At 49.2% G+C, this 13488-nt stretch overlaps 1 protein-coding gene across 1 annotated transcript in view; it reads right to left on the minus strand.

The window, feature by feature from the left end:
• The window catches only part of Ryr1 (ryanodine receptor 1), a 106412-nt gene that overhangs the window by 23223 nt on the left and 69701 nt on the right, over positions 1–13488 (minus strand). Inside the window, exons 80-86 of the mRNA XM_027941225.3 lie at positions 12411–12484; positions 10602–10682; positions 6535–6623; positions 6313–6441; positions 6126–6230; positions 3916–3997; positions 2530–2717 (exon numbers count right to left, since the gene is read on the minus strand). Of these exons, the coding sequence (XP_027797026.2) occupies positions 2530–2717; positions 3916–3997; positions 6126–6230; positions 6313–6441; positions 6535–6623; positions 10602–10682; positions 12411–12484 (748 nt within the window). The remainder of the gene's footprint in view (positions 1–2529; positions 2718–3915; positions 3998–6125; positions 6231–6312; positions 6442–6534; positions 6624–10601; positions 10683–12410; positions 12485–13488) is intronic.

The raw sequence follows: 13488 nt of genomic DNA on the forward strand, positions 1-13488 counted from the left end.
CGCGTTGGAGGGATCCTTACCCATTTAAAATGAATGATGTGAGCCGGGCACAGTGGCACACACCTGTCATCCCAGCGGCTCAGGAGGCTGAGGCAGGAGGATCTTGAGTTCAAAGCCAGCCTCAGCAACTTAGCGAGGCCCTAAGCAACCCAGGGAGACCCTGTTTCTACTTTAAAATACAAAAAGGGCTGGGGATGTGGCTCAGTGGTTAAACCCCTGGGTTCAATCCCTGGTACCAAAAACAAACAAACAAATGAATGAATAAATAAAATGAATGACGCGCACTTTACCTCCCTCATAGTGCTTTTTGGTTCTCTTTTTCCTCTTTCCAGATTTTTTTTCTTTTTGGTTCTCTTGCGGCCTCCTTCTCCCAGAACCTCCTGCCAGTCTCTTGAACCACATCCCCAGCCCTTTTTATTTATTTATTTTTTAATTGTGAGAGCGGGTCTTGCTAAGTTGCTGAAGCTGGCCTCTAACTTGTGACCAGCCAGCCTCCGCCTCCTGAGTCCACGGGACCAAATCCTAGGTGTACTCTGCATCTGGCTGCCTGGGCTATTTATGTATTTATTTCTTTTTGTGATGCTGGGGATTGAACCCAGGGCCTTGTGCATGTGATATACCAACTGAGTTATATCCCCAGCCCCTTGGACTGTTTATTAGACTAGATTAGAAGATGGATCTGGGTCAGTGTACTCTAGTATGGGGCTGCCAAAGTTCTAATCTCAGCTTTGTCACCTAGTTGGGTGACCTGGGCATGTCACATCACCTCCCCAAACCTCAGTTTCCACATCTGTAAAATGGGAAGACAAAGCGGCCCTGACCACCAGGGACTGGGATAAGGATGAAATGAGCTGATTCATTTCCACGCGGGACCTGGCATGGAATGAAAATATCATAAATATTAGCTCTTTTCACGACAGTGAAGTGCTCGGGGTCCGTGAGGTTTTCTTTCCTTTCTGCAGTGCTGGGGATGGGACTCGCGGTATCTTGCATGCTAGGCAAGTGCTCTACCACTGAACCACAGTGACATTTACGAGGCTAGAGAGATGGGCTGGGAAGGTGGGGTTCCCAGGAGTGTGGGGAGAGGCTAGGGAAGCAGGCATTGCCCTGGGGAGCAGGGGAGGCTCCTGGGCTGGGTCTTGACAAAGACAAAAAATCTCTTCACCATGAGAGAACTGAATGCCATCTGAGGGTTAGATAGTGACAGGTATCACTGTGAGTTGCCTGATTTGCATAATTGTTCTGTGGTTATGTAAGAGAATGAACTTGAGCTCAGGAAATACACACTGCAGTATCTAGAGGTAAAGGGAAATCGTGATGGAGCAAATTTGGTAAAAAACTAACATTCAGGCAGCCTGGTGGAGGGTATGCAGAAATGATATGTTTGTGCAACTCATCTATAAACCTGAAGTTATTTCCAAATGCACAATTAAGATGGGGATGGAAGAGATCTGGGGGGCTGGGGGGCCAGCTCAGTGGCAGAACCATGCTCAGCATGCACAAGGCCCTGGTTCATCCTCAGCAACCCCCACCACAAATTCAGGCAGTAAGCATAGCAGCCGCCGTCTCTAGGGTGTGCACCGTATCCCAGGGGCTGCTACCTCCACTGTAGTTTCTGTCATCAACCTACTCCCCATTTTACAGAGGAGAAACCTGAGGCTCACGGAAGACAGTGACTTGCCCGGGGTGCATTAGGACAGATGGCAGAGAAGCCAGGCATAGTGGTGCTCGCCTGTGATCCCGGCAACGTGGGAGGCTGAGGCAGGAGGATCGCAAGTTCAAAGCCAGCCTCATCAATTTAGTGAGGCCCTAAGCAACTCAGTGAGACCCTGTCTCTAAATAAAATATAAAAAGGACCAGGGATGTGCCTCAGGCGTCAAGCACCCCGGGTTCAATCTCTGGTACCAAAAAAAAAAAAAAAAAAGGTCAGATGGCATAGCTGGCCTGGGAGAGGCAGACAGAGAAGGATCCAGCTCCTGAAGAAGCTGGTTCCATTCCACCCCTCCCAACAGCTTCATTCTTCAGACCTGTAGTGGCCTAGTTAGTGACAGCTTAACAGGGCAGAGACGAGATCCCTAAATGCAACTCCAAGTTCTGGGTTGGATCCTTGACAAAGTAAAAAGTTTCTTCAGGATGTGAAAATTGAATGAAGGCCTACTCAATTAGACTCTAAGTCCCATGGAGGCAGGGGCTGTGTCTGTCTTGGTTGTTGCTGGGTCCAAAGGACAGGGCTGGGCTCAGAAAAGAAACCCAGTAAATGTCTGCTGATTGAATAACAGATCCCTGTTCATAATTATGATAATGTTAAAACTATTAAGAAAGGTAACAGTAACAATGGTTCTCATTTACGTTACTGTTGATGCATTTCATCCTCAAAACAACCCAAGTCCTGTTCTGTCCCCATTTTTCAGGTAAAGGAAATGGAGGCTTCCAGAGAGGTCTCCTGCTCAAGGCAGGGAGCTAGGAAGCCCCGGCTGGCAGCTGGCAACCCCCCCTGGACCCGGGGCCCCCCTGCTACCCGGCACCCACCTTCTGGAAGTCCTTCTTGGAGATGAGACCGCGAGGATCGGTGACGTAGTCCTGGAAGGCCTCAGAGCCCACGATGTCCTTGAGCTTCAGGAACATGTCAAAGAACTTGAGGATCATCTCCACGTTGGACGAGGACTCCACCAGCATGTCCACCATCTGCCGGGCAATCATGCCGTTCACCACGTTCCCTGTGGGCAGCCCCAGGTCAGTGCAGCTCGGCGGAGCCCCTTTCTGGATTCCCTAGGCTTGTCTCTCTCCTGCTCAGAAGCCACCCGAGGCTCCCGAGGTCCCCGCCTCTATGCAGGTGGAAGCTTCCCCCCCAGCTCCCAAACCTCCCTCCAGGGTCACCTCCTGATCTCCATAAGCGCCACTGGCCAACGGCTGATCTCACCTTCACCTAGCTCCCTCGCTAGCTGGAGGCATCACCAATAAAAAGAGAGGGACACAGGCTGGCAGCGGGAGCCAGAGGCTGCGCAGGTGATGTCCTAGCACTACACCGTCTCATGACAGCCTTGTAGGGAAGTGGGTGTTCCTCTCTGGTTTTACAGATGAGAGAACTGAGGCTCAAGAGAAAATCACCCACTCAGGCCACATAGCCAGAAAGTGGGTGGGGAAGGATTTGAACCTAGAGCCAATGACTCACAGCCCAGACAACTAAAGGCTTCACTGGTCCAAAGAGGTCAGCCTGGTCCACGGATGAGGAAGGTGGCTCAGGGAAGACAGCAGGGAGAGGTGGAGACTATGGCAAACTGGGACCCCACACTTCCTCTACAGGCAGTGGCTGGGGTGTGCCTCCTGTTCATTTTCTCATAGCTTTTCATTATAACATAATCTAAATTTACGTAAAAGTTGCAAGAATAGTAAGTACAAGGGACCTTCATATATTCCAGATTCATCGATTGTTTACATTTTGCCACATTTGATTTAAAATTCTCTAGGAATGTATGTTTGTGTGTTTCTTAAACTGTTTTATTAATTAGTAAAAATATATCGTTTCAAGTTGTTGCGTTTGGGGGATATTTGTTACACAGCAAAAGCTAACTGATGTTAATAAATAAATATGAATACATTATACAATATGTTGTTACACTTGACAAATAAATATTAAATATATAAATACAGTATCCACTTTTATAATAGGCCACACACTTTTTAAGATTTTTCTGGGGACTCAATAAATTAGTATAATACACTCAGGCCCCCCTATAGTACAAGCTCAGTAAGTGTTTGCTGGGCTTGCTGTTGCTTACTGACAGCTTACTGACCCTGACAATAATGTCATCATGTCAGCTAGGGCTGAGAGCTGGAGTCTCCCGGTCTCAGAGGGTCAGGTTCAGCCTTGTCTGAACCTTTGTACTGTCCCCATACCCACCCTCTGGCATTTACCTTCCAACAGTGACAGCAACATCACCACCATGTCCTTCTGAAGGTCCAGCAGCTCCTTCAGCAGCTCGATCTGGCTGGAGTCCTAGAGATCCCATGTCCCAGGCGGGTGAGAGGGGGCCTCTGCAGAGACACTTCTCCCACCGCCAGCTGCTTCTGCCCCCTTCACTTACCCATTGGGGCCTAAGACCCCCTTTTTTCTCCCTTCTTACCTCCGAGGGGACCCGAGTCCAGACATGTTCCTCGGAAGCAGGGGAGGGGGCAGAGAGACAAGATTGTGGGGGTGGGACTGGCACTTGGGGGAAGGGAGCAGGTCCAGCAGGTGATGTGACGGGTGTGGGGCTGGCAGACAAGGAGGTCTAAATGCCTCGGGAGCAGACATTCTGGACAGAAGCAGATGGACAAAGGGAGACAGAGGCCCAGATCTGGAAAGGGGTGCCTGGCCTGCAGAGGGTGCTGACATGCGTGTGTGGAATATAACGTGTGATGGGAAAGGTGGGACTCAGAGTTCAGGAGGAAGGCTGGGGAGGTAGCCCCGTGCTTCCTGGTAAGCTCTTTGAGGGGAGGATGGTAGTGCCCCGTGTTCCCTGCCACAGAGCCTGGCGTAGGGCCAACAGAGTCAAATTTCCACCTCCTGGCATTTGCATTAGATTGAGTCACATGAAATTGCCAATATGTGACCATTTGGACACACAGAATGGTAATGTCATATGGTTCCACCTAACAGAATGGACAGGACTGGGAGGAGCTCCTTCGTCCTCCACGCTATTCTAGAAGGTGCTGATTCTGATCCTAACATATTTCCATAGTTCCAAAACTCTGCATTCAGATTCTAAGGTTCCGACACTCCAGGACTTCAAAATCCTAAAATGAATGGGCGCCTGCAGTTTGGGCCTGACCATGATCCAGTCCCTCTCTCCTTTTAATTCCTCAACTGGGTGGGGCTCCAGATTCTACTCTCACGGTGCATCCTGGGTTCTAGGGGTGGGTATAAGACTAGGTCTGACCAATCAGCACTTCTTCCCTTTGATTCAGGGATGGGTCATATGACTCAATGTCCAATCAGATGGAATCTCAGGTCTTTTTCTGGTGCTTTGAGCAAAGAGATGCTCTTTCCCACTGGACATGTTAGGGGAAGGGAAGCCTGAGGCGCCATTTTTCCTGCCCGTGCAGAGAGCCTGACTGAGAATGAAGCCAAAGAGGAGACAGACTTTCCTGCTGACCCCAGCCTAAGCCCAGATCTGTGATGAAAACTTCTAAATTCATTTTCCCGCCTTAAGCCCCCACTTGGCATTGGATTTCTATACCTTCCAACCTAGACCTAGACCTAGACCTTGGCCAATGAACTAACGCTGCAGGATTCAGAGGTGGACTTCCTCCAGCATTTTAAGATGACACCAACGTCCTGACACTGAGGAACTGCGCTCCTAGTTGACCTCCTTCCCCAAAGTCAGAGGACAGCGGAAAGGGTTGCTGCCAGCCCCTGTGGCACCTTTGGGTAAATTAGAAAAAGTTTCCCGTCAAGATATTTCCTGCTGGGAAACTGCAATATACAGGATGCTTCACTGCCACCTGCTGGGAACTACTGTAATGCAGACACCGCTATGTGGATGATGTCTAGGTCGAGGACAGTGCCCATCCTGACGTCAGGCGTCCTGATTCTGCCCAGCTCTCTATGGCAGTCTCGAATATGCTTATCAAACGGAAGCAGAGCAAAGGAGGAAGCGTTGGCGCGGCACTAGCGAGGCTGCGAGGCACAAGGGGGTGGGGAAGACGGGGATGCGAGGGTTCTGGAGTTGGGGACCTTACATCACGGAGGCCCGGCACAGGCGTCATCTGCCGCAGGCAGGACAAAGGGAGCAACGCTCTTCACCCGCTCTGCCCTAGCGGCCCGCCCGGCCCCACCCCAGGGCTCTTCGCAGAGAGAAAACATCGACCAATCATAGAGGAGCTGCGACCAGAAGGGGTGGAGCCCAGCACGATCAACCAATGGAAGTGCGGGTGGGAAACTGGCGGATTGGTGGGCGCAGGGAGGGGGCGGGCTCATGCGGGAGGCAATCTGGGAGGAAGGTGGATGGGGCCAGGCGGCGGAAACCAGTCTGGAACATGCCGGGAGCGTTGGAGAGAGAAATTGACCAAGGGCGCAGGTCTTGGAAAGGGACCAGTCGGGGGATGCCCGGATGCAGGCTGAGGAAGATCAGAGGGGCTCGAACCTGAGCGAGCTTCATCATCATGTGGGCGAACACGTGCAGGAATCCCACCACTGCGTCCCAGAGGCGGCTGTGCGCCAGGCTCTGCTGGTTCCCGGTGCAGGGGCCCTGGGGCAGGGGGCTGCGTGAGCCCAGGCAGGGCACCAGATGCAGGGCTGCCCCTCCTCCCATCCCAGTGTGCTGGCCCTACCTGTATGTACTCAGTGAGGCTGTTGAACACCTGTTTTGCCACCGACATGGCCTTGGAGAAGTTCCTCTTGCCCTGCTCCTCAATGACATCCTTGCCCGAGTAGTACCAGTAGAAGTCACTGATGGACTCCTGTGGGGTGGGCAGGGTGTGAGAGGTGCTGGGGTCAATCATGGTCCCACGGCAGCCCTGCGGCAGGTCCCACCTGGGAGGTCTCATCCTCACCTGCAGCCGCAGGAGGTAGTCCACTGTGCAGATGATGATGTTAATAGTGTTCGTGTTCCCTGTCTGTGTCCTTAGGTAGTTTTGGAAATCTAAGGAGGTGAAAAGGCATTCATTCATTGAGCACCTAACGTGTTAGGGGAGGTGGACAGGGAATCATTTGTTCGTTGTGCAATAAATATTTGAGTGCCTATGGTATGCCAGGAGGTATATATTAGTTAATTTTTAACTTTTGTAGTGGGGATTGAACACAGGGGCACTTCACCACTGAGCTACATCTCTTGCCTTTTTAAATTTTTCAGGACAGGGTTTCACAAAGTTGCTTTGGGCCTCGGTAAATTGCTGAAGCTAGTAATCCCTTTGCCTCAGCCTCCCAAATTGCTGGGTTTACAGATGTGTGGCTTGTGCCCGGAAAGTAATGAATTGTTTTGAGGCACAGCAGAGATTTTTTTAGAAAAGCAAGAATTATGCACTAGAAGGGAAAGAAAGTGTGGGTTAACTCAAGAGTGAGAAACCTCATTAATTTACTTAATAGCTATATATCAAGTACCTACTATGTGTCAGAGGAAGATGGAGGATTATTTATCTAAAATTACTACTGAGGGCCTACTATGTACCAGATATTGTGGAAGATCAATCGTTTATTCATTTGTTTTTTTCCCTAACAAATTTTTTATTGAGCACCTAGTATGTGTAGTGAAAATAAAGATTAGGTCCTCCTTTTGTTTCTTAATTTTTTTGAGTGCTTACTATCTGTGGGGAAGATGCAAGAGTGGTCATTCATTTATTTATTCAGCAAATATTTATTGAGTGTCTCCTTTTAAAGGCCAGGGGAGATAAGGATTGGCATCAAGGAGATGAGGATCACATATACATGTGTGTGTGTGTGTGGGGGGGGTACTGGAGATCAAACCCAGGAACTCATACATGCTGGGCAAGCCCTCTACCACTGAGCTACCTCCCAGTGCTATTCAATGTATTCTATTTGCTAACAGGAAGTGAAGAGTGTCACTTATTCTTTGACACAACAAATTTCTTGAGTGGTCACCATATGCCAGGCACTGTTCCAGACTCTGGGAATACAGCCGATGAGAAAACAGTCTCAGCCCTTGTGAAGTTTATATTCTTATGCAGTAATTTCTCAGTGTTTCCTAACTGTAATCTACAGCAGGAAAGCCACTTTACATTGAGACCCAGTATGCCTATTTAATCTGAAATTATATCTACACTTGAAACAAAGTTTCATATATCCTTTCTGTATGCCAATCCTCTGGCATTTTTTCTCTTCTGTACTGTTCTAATGAACTACAAAAGAATTCCGACCACAGTCCACTAAATCTGTAGTTCCCAACCTCTCAACCTCGGCTTTCAGTGTCTTAAAGCTGCCCAGGAATGCCAATGGGCTACCAGGAGGGGACACTTCTGCATTAAACTGATTCAGAATTTCAAGTGAGCTGATGCCACTATTTGAAAAACATTGTTCTATTGCATAAAGTTGCTATTTTTTTTGGGGGGGTACCGTGAATGACTAAATCCAGGGGTGCTTAACCACTGAGCCACACCCCAACCCCTTCTTTGGGTTGAGTACCAGGAATTGAACGCAGGGTTACTCAGCCTCTGAGCCACATCCCCAGCCCTATTTTTTTTTTTAATTTAGAGACAGAGTCTCAGCGAGTTGCTTAGTGTCTTGCTTTTTGCTGAGGCTGGCTTTGAACTGGAGATCCTCCTGCCTCAGCCTCCTGAGCTGCTAGGATTACAGGTGTGCACCACTGCACACAGCCAGAAGTCTGTATTTTCACAAGGACTCTAGGTTAGTATGAAAACCACCTCTGTGGACCCATTTGCCAAATGACCAATTCATTGAATTGTCCAGGCAACAAAAGTGGGCTTCAGTCAAGTCCTTTCGATGTCTGTAGCAATGTCACCTTGCAAGGATGGCTTTCACAGCCCTTGAGAGTCCCCTCCCCACTAAGCTGTTCTTTCCACCTGACCTCCTTGGGGACAATTCTTAATCCCTCCATCAGGCTGGCTCACCAAAATGCCCACTTTGTCTGGCTTCATGTTATAGAGGAAAAGCATACTCAAATATTCAAGATTTTTTTAAATAAAAAACCCAAATGCACAGCCTTCCCCATCAACTCTGTTTTCTAAGTTCTTTGTGTTATTTTAAATGGCTATATGGATTCATGCTCATTTGAATTGGACTATATGCCTAAATTGTTAGATCTATGCTGCTCTAAAGAATTCATCCAACGGAGAACACTGTCATAGAAAAGGTATAAAAAAAGAAGGGACATAGTGAATACTCAAGATATGCAAGGTGTCTGAGAATTGGAAGATATTTCAAATATGTATTTGATCGAGCTGGTTAGTAAATTTATGAATTTAGGCAGAAGACTGGATTGCAAATTTATTGGGAGATAGAAATCCCACCTGTAAGAACATTCTCACTTTCAAATAGTCACAGCACAGGAAATAAAATTCATTTTACACTCAAAGGCTGATTCCACTTTCATTAAAAATTAAAGAATGAGCCGGTACAGTGGCATATGGCTGTAATCCCAGGGGCCTGAGAGGCTGAGGCAGGAGGATTTCGAATCCAAAGCCAGCCTCAGCAAAAAGGGAGGCGCTAAGCAACTCAGTGAGACTCTGTCTCTAACTAAAATACAAAATAGGGCTGGAGATGTGGCTTAGTTGGCGAGTGCCCTTGAGTTCAATCCCTGGTACTAAAAACTAATTAATTAATTAATGAAAATAAAAATTAAAAAATGAGCCAGGCACCGTGGTACATGCCTGTAATCCCAGCAGTTTGGGAGGCTGAGGCAGGAGGATTGCTAGTTCAAAGCCAGCCTCAGCAACTTAGGGGGGCCCTAAGCGGGGCCTAAACAACTCAGCAAGACCCTGTCTCAAAATAACATATAAAAAAGGGTTGGGGATGTGGCTCTGTGGTTAAGGGCCCCTGGGTTCAATCCCTGGAACCAAAAATAAATAAATACTTAAAATTAAAGAATGAAAATCTTAGTCACATGGCACAAAGATATTTTTTTAAACCTTGAAAAATTCAGATCCATGAGCTTTTGAGAATGTGGAACAATGGATTGTGTCTTATCCTTTATTGAAAAGGATAAAGGAGATATCTTGGGACTCTAGGGCACTCTGCCACTGAGCTACAGACGCAGCCCTTTTTATTTTGAGACAGGGTCTTGTTAAATTGTCCAGGCTGATCTTGAATGGGATCCTCTTGCTTCAGCCTCCTGAGTCACTGAGATTATAAGCGGGCGCCACTGCACCAGCTGGAAGTTAGACTTCTAATCACTCCAATTTTTGTCATGAAAGTTAATTTCCGGGTAGTCTGTGGTTTCATAAGCACCTGCTAAGCATTGTAACCACAATCTTGAGATTGCACATGTTTGTTATAGGAAATGGCCTTGGGTAGAATGTCTGTTGCACAGAATTTTGACTGTTCCTTTAATGCTGCAAACTTTGTGTGCCACATGGGGTTACATGTTCCCATTAGCAGTATGTTTAATTAACTCACTGTGGCATCCTTGATCTTGTTAAACTGACTGAACCAGAACAAAACTCGTGGAAACCCTTGCTTATGTCAGGAAAGGATTTGCAGACCTTCTTCTGGCAGTGCATTTTAGATGCAAAATAAATGAATCAATCTGATCAGTTCACCTGAAAATACAGGCAACTTTTTTTCTCCTACAGACCCAAAGTATGGAAATCCGCCCCAGGCTGAACCTTCCAGGGACTGCCAAATGCCTGTGTGGGAAAACCAGTGTGACTAACTCCCATTTGGGCAAATTGATTTGGAGCCAAATTGGATTTTGGCAGATTACGTTTGGGGACTCAGAGTGCTGGGGGGAAATGAAAATGAAGTCAAGCGGCTAAATTTCAGGACTTCCAGGGGGATTTTGGAAGGTAGGCAGACAGATTAGATGAGGTCTGAATGGCTGGTGAGGCCATCATTGATAAGGGGAAAGGGGAGCTGGAAATTAACTCAGGCAACCATTCCAGATGACCCCCAAACACAGCTTCCTCAGCGCCCCCCACCATGTCCTCACCATTGTTGTGTCCCTCGCAGAGTAGCTGCAGGAACCGGAACAGGTCTTGTGTGAATTCATCATCAGCCATGACCTTCTCTCCTGAGTGGAAGGGACAGGGCAGGACCCAAAAGGGGTCAGGTGAAGCCAGCACACAGCACATCCATGCACACGACCCACGCACACTGCACACACATGCGCAAAGCACTGGGGTGCTGGGAGGAGCGGCCACTACTTCAAAGACACTATAAGGGTTGTAGGCATCCATGACACCAAGGGTTTTGACCTCGAGTCCACGACATCCGTAAATGGAGACTGGAGGGACCCTGGGTCATGAAGCTGGGGTCTCAAGTGTCTTTCTATAGCATCAGGATCCCTCTGATGTCACTACTTGAGTGACACCTGGGAGTGTCTGCTGACTCCATAGACATTCAAGCAACAGGTATTACCCTCTGACCCCTTCCAGATTGCTGGGGTTAATGGATTATGGGGGTTGGGGTCACTTTCCCACAAAAGCTCTGAGCAGGGGAGGACTGGGCTGGGATAAGAGATAGGGATTGAAAGCCAGCTGATTGGCCCAGATGCCTCAAAAGTACCAATCCAGGGTGGGTGTGTAAACATGGGCCAATCGGAATGGGCATCTGAGAGAAGCCAATCCTGGTGGGCTGCAAGGGAGGAGCTGGAAGGTGAATGGGTCAACCGGCGCAGGCGCGGGGAGGCAGGCGCGAGGGAGGCAGGCGCAAACCAATCAGAGTGGATGCTGGGGGCAGCCGGTGTGGTCGGTGGATGGGAGATTTGCTGACCCACCAAACTGGGGTCGGGGTGCAGAGAGCAGAGAAGGTGGGAGTAGGGGTCACCCCACCCCGGGACTGCCAATCTGGGTCTGGAAGTCCGACAATGTCCAGCTAGAAAAAGACCTTTGCTGTCTTTTCTGGCTTCTACTTTACATATGGAGAAACAGGCTTAGGGAAGATAAAGAGGAGTGTCCCCGGTGTCCCCGTGCCATGTTTCGTTGGGGACTCATGGGGGCCCTGAATCTTGGTCTCCGAACTCCTTATCTCAAGACTTTCCTCGGCCATGGCACCCCCACCTCTCCCTATGCCCCAGATCCTCAGTCCCCAGGTGGAGGGGGCGGGTGGGGTTAGACGGGAAGGGCAGCGGCACAGCAAGGCGCGGGCGGGCGGGGGAATTACCGTTCTGGCGATTGATGACTGGGGCAGCCAACAGGATGGGAGGAGGAAGCAGGAGAAAAGAGGGAAAAAAGAAAGACGGAGACGGACAGCAAAACAGGGACACGGTCAAGGACAAGGACAGGGACACACAGAAAAACAGTCCACAGAGAGAAGGAGCCAGAAGACAGAAGGAAGCGGATTAGCAAGAACAAGAGTAGGAAAGGAGGGTGAAAGCCAAGGGAGGGGAGGGAGGGAGGGAGGGAGAGGGGAGGACAGGTGGAGATGGAGAGGCAGGAGGCGAGGTCAGGGAGAAGGTTAGACACGTCAAAACACAGCAAAGAGGAGACTCCATTAACCCGGATTAGGGACATTAATGAGAGAACAGCAACCAGGGCATGAGACTGGGGCACGAAGAGGGCGGGGCCGTGTGTGATGGGTGAGAGAACACAGGACAGAATGACACCCAGGGGTGGGGACCACGGGGGACAACCCTGGAGGAATGGGAAGCCAAGATGGGGCCCCAGCAGGGAGGAACCCAAGGGAGCTCTCGGGAAGCAGGTGTCTTAGGGGCAGGGAACTCTGGGCGGTGGCCGCGGAGGGGCAGGGGCTTCCTGAGGGAGGACTTCCCAGGGAGAGGGAGGCCGAGAGAGGGTCTCACCAGTTCCGTCCTCGTTCACCATGCCCAGCCCCTCCGCCTTGTTCTGTCTCTCAAAGGCATTGAGATCCAGGACACTGAGGAAAGAAAGGACGACAGCAAGAATGTGATGACACTGAGTCCCCTTGGACCCTCCACGACCTTCGGTCCACTGCCCAGAATCTATAACACAACTCATTCCTGTTTTTGTTGTTGTTGTTTGGTTGGTGGGTTTTGGAACCAGGGATGGAGGTCAGGGTTGCTCTCCCGCTGAGCTACATTCTCAGCTTTTTTTTTTTTTTAATTCTGGGACAGGGTCCCCTCAAGTTGCCCAGGCTATCCTTGAACTTGGGATCCTCCTGCTCCAGCCTCCTGAGAAGCACATCTGGGATTACAGACGTGCGTCAGCGCCCCCTGCAGTTCAACTCACTCTTTTATATTTTCATGAGTTCATTATAGATATCCATGACCTTGGGATTCATTCTGACACAATTACACAGGCCTGGAATACAACCCGCTCCGGTTCAGTGCCCACTCCTTCACCCTTCCCTCCCACTGTTCCCTTCCCTCTATTCTACTGATCTTTCTTCTGTTTGTTTGTAGTTTTTAAAATCAATGCCTTATGGACATACATAAAGGTAGAGGTCACTGCCACGTTCACACAGGCACATGGGAAAGTTTCTGCCGCTCTTCCCCTCTGCCATCCCCCCCTCAACTCCACTGACCTCTTCTCTGTTTTCCTTCCCCCTTTTATCTCTCTCCTTTTTTCCCCTTATTTTGGTCTAGTTTTTGCCCATGAGAGAAAACATTCGATCCTTGACTTGGGATCTGGCTGATTTCACTCAGCATCATGTTCTCCAGTTTCATCCATTTACTAGCAAATGCCATAATTTCATTTTTCTTTACGGCTGAGTAAACTCCATTGTGTGTGTGTGTGACATTTTCTTTATCCATTTGTCTGTTGACAGGCACCGAGACTGGTTCCTCGGCTTGGCTACTGTGAATTGCACAGCTATCCACGTTGAGTGGCTATGTCCCTCTAGTATTCATTCTCATTCCCTCTCTCTCTCTCTCTCTCTCTCTCTCTCTCTGGTGGGGCGGA

This window comes from Marmota flaviventris, chromosome 18, assembly GCF_047511675.1.
Source record: "Marmota flaviventris isolate mMarFla1 chromosome 18, mMarFla1.hap1, whole genome shotgun sequence".
In the NCBI taxonomy this organism is placed as follows: domain Eukaryota; kingdom Metazoa; phylum Chordata; class Mammalia; order Rodentia; family Sciuridae; genus Marmota; species Marmota flaviventris.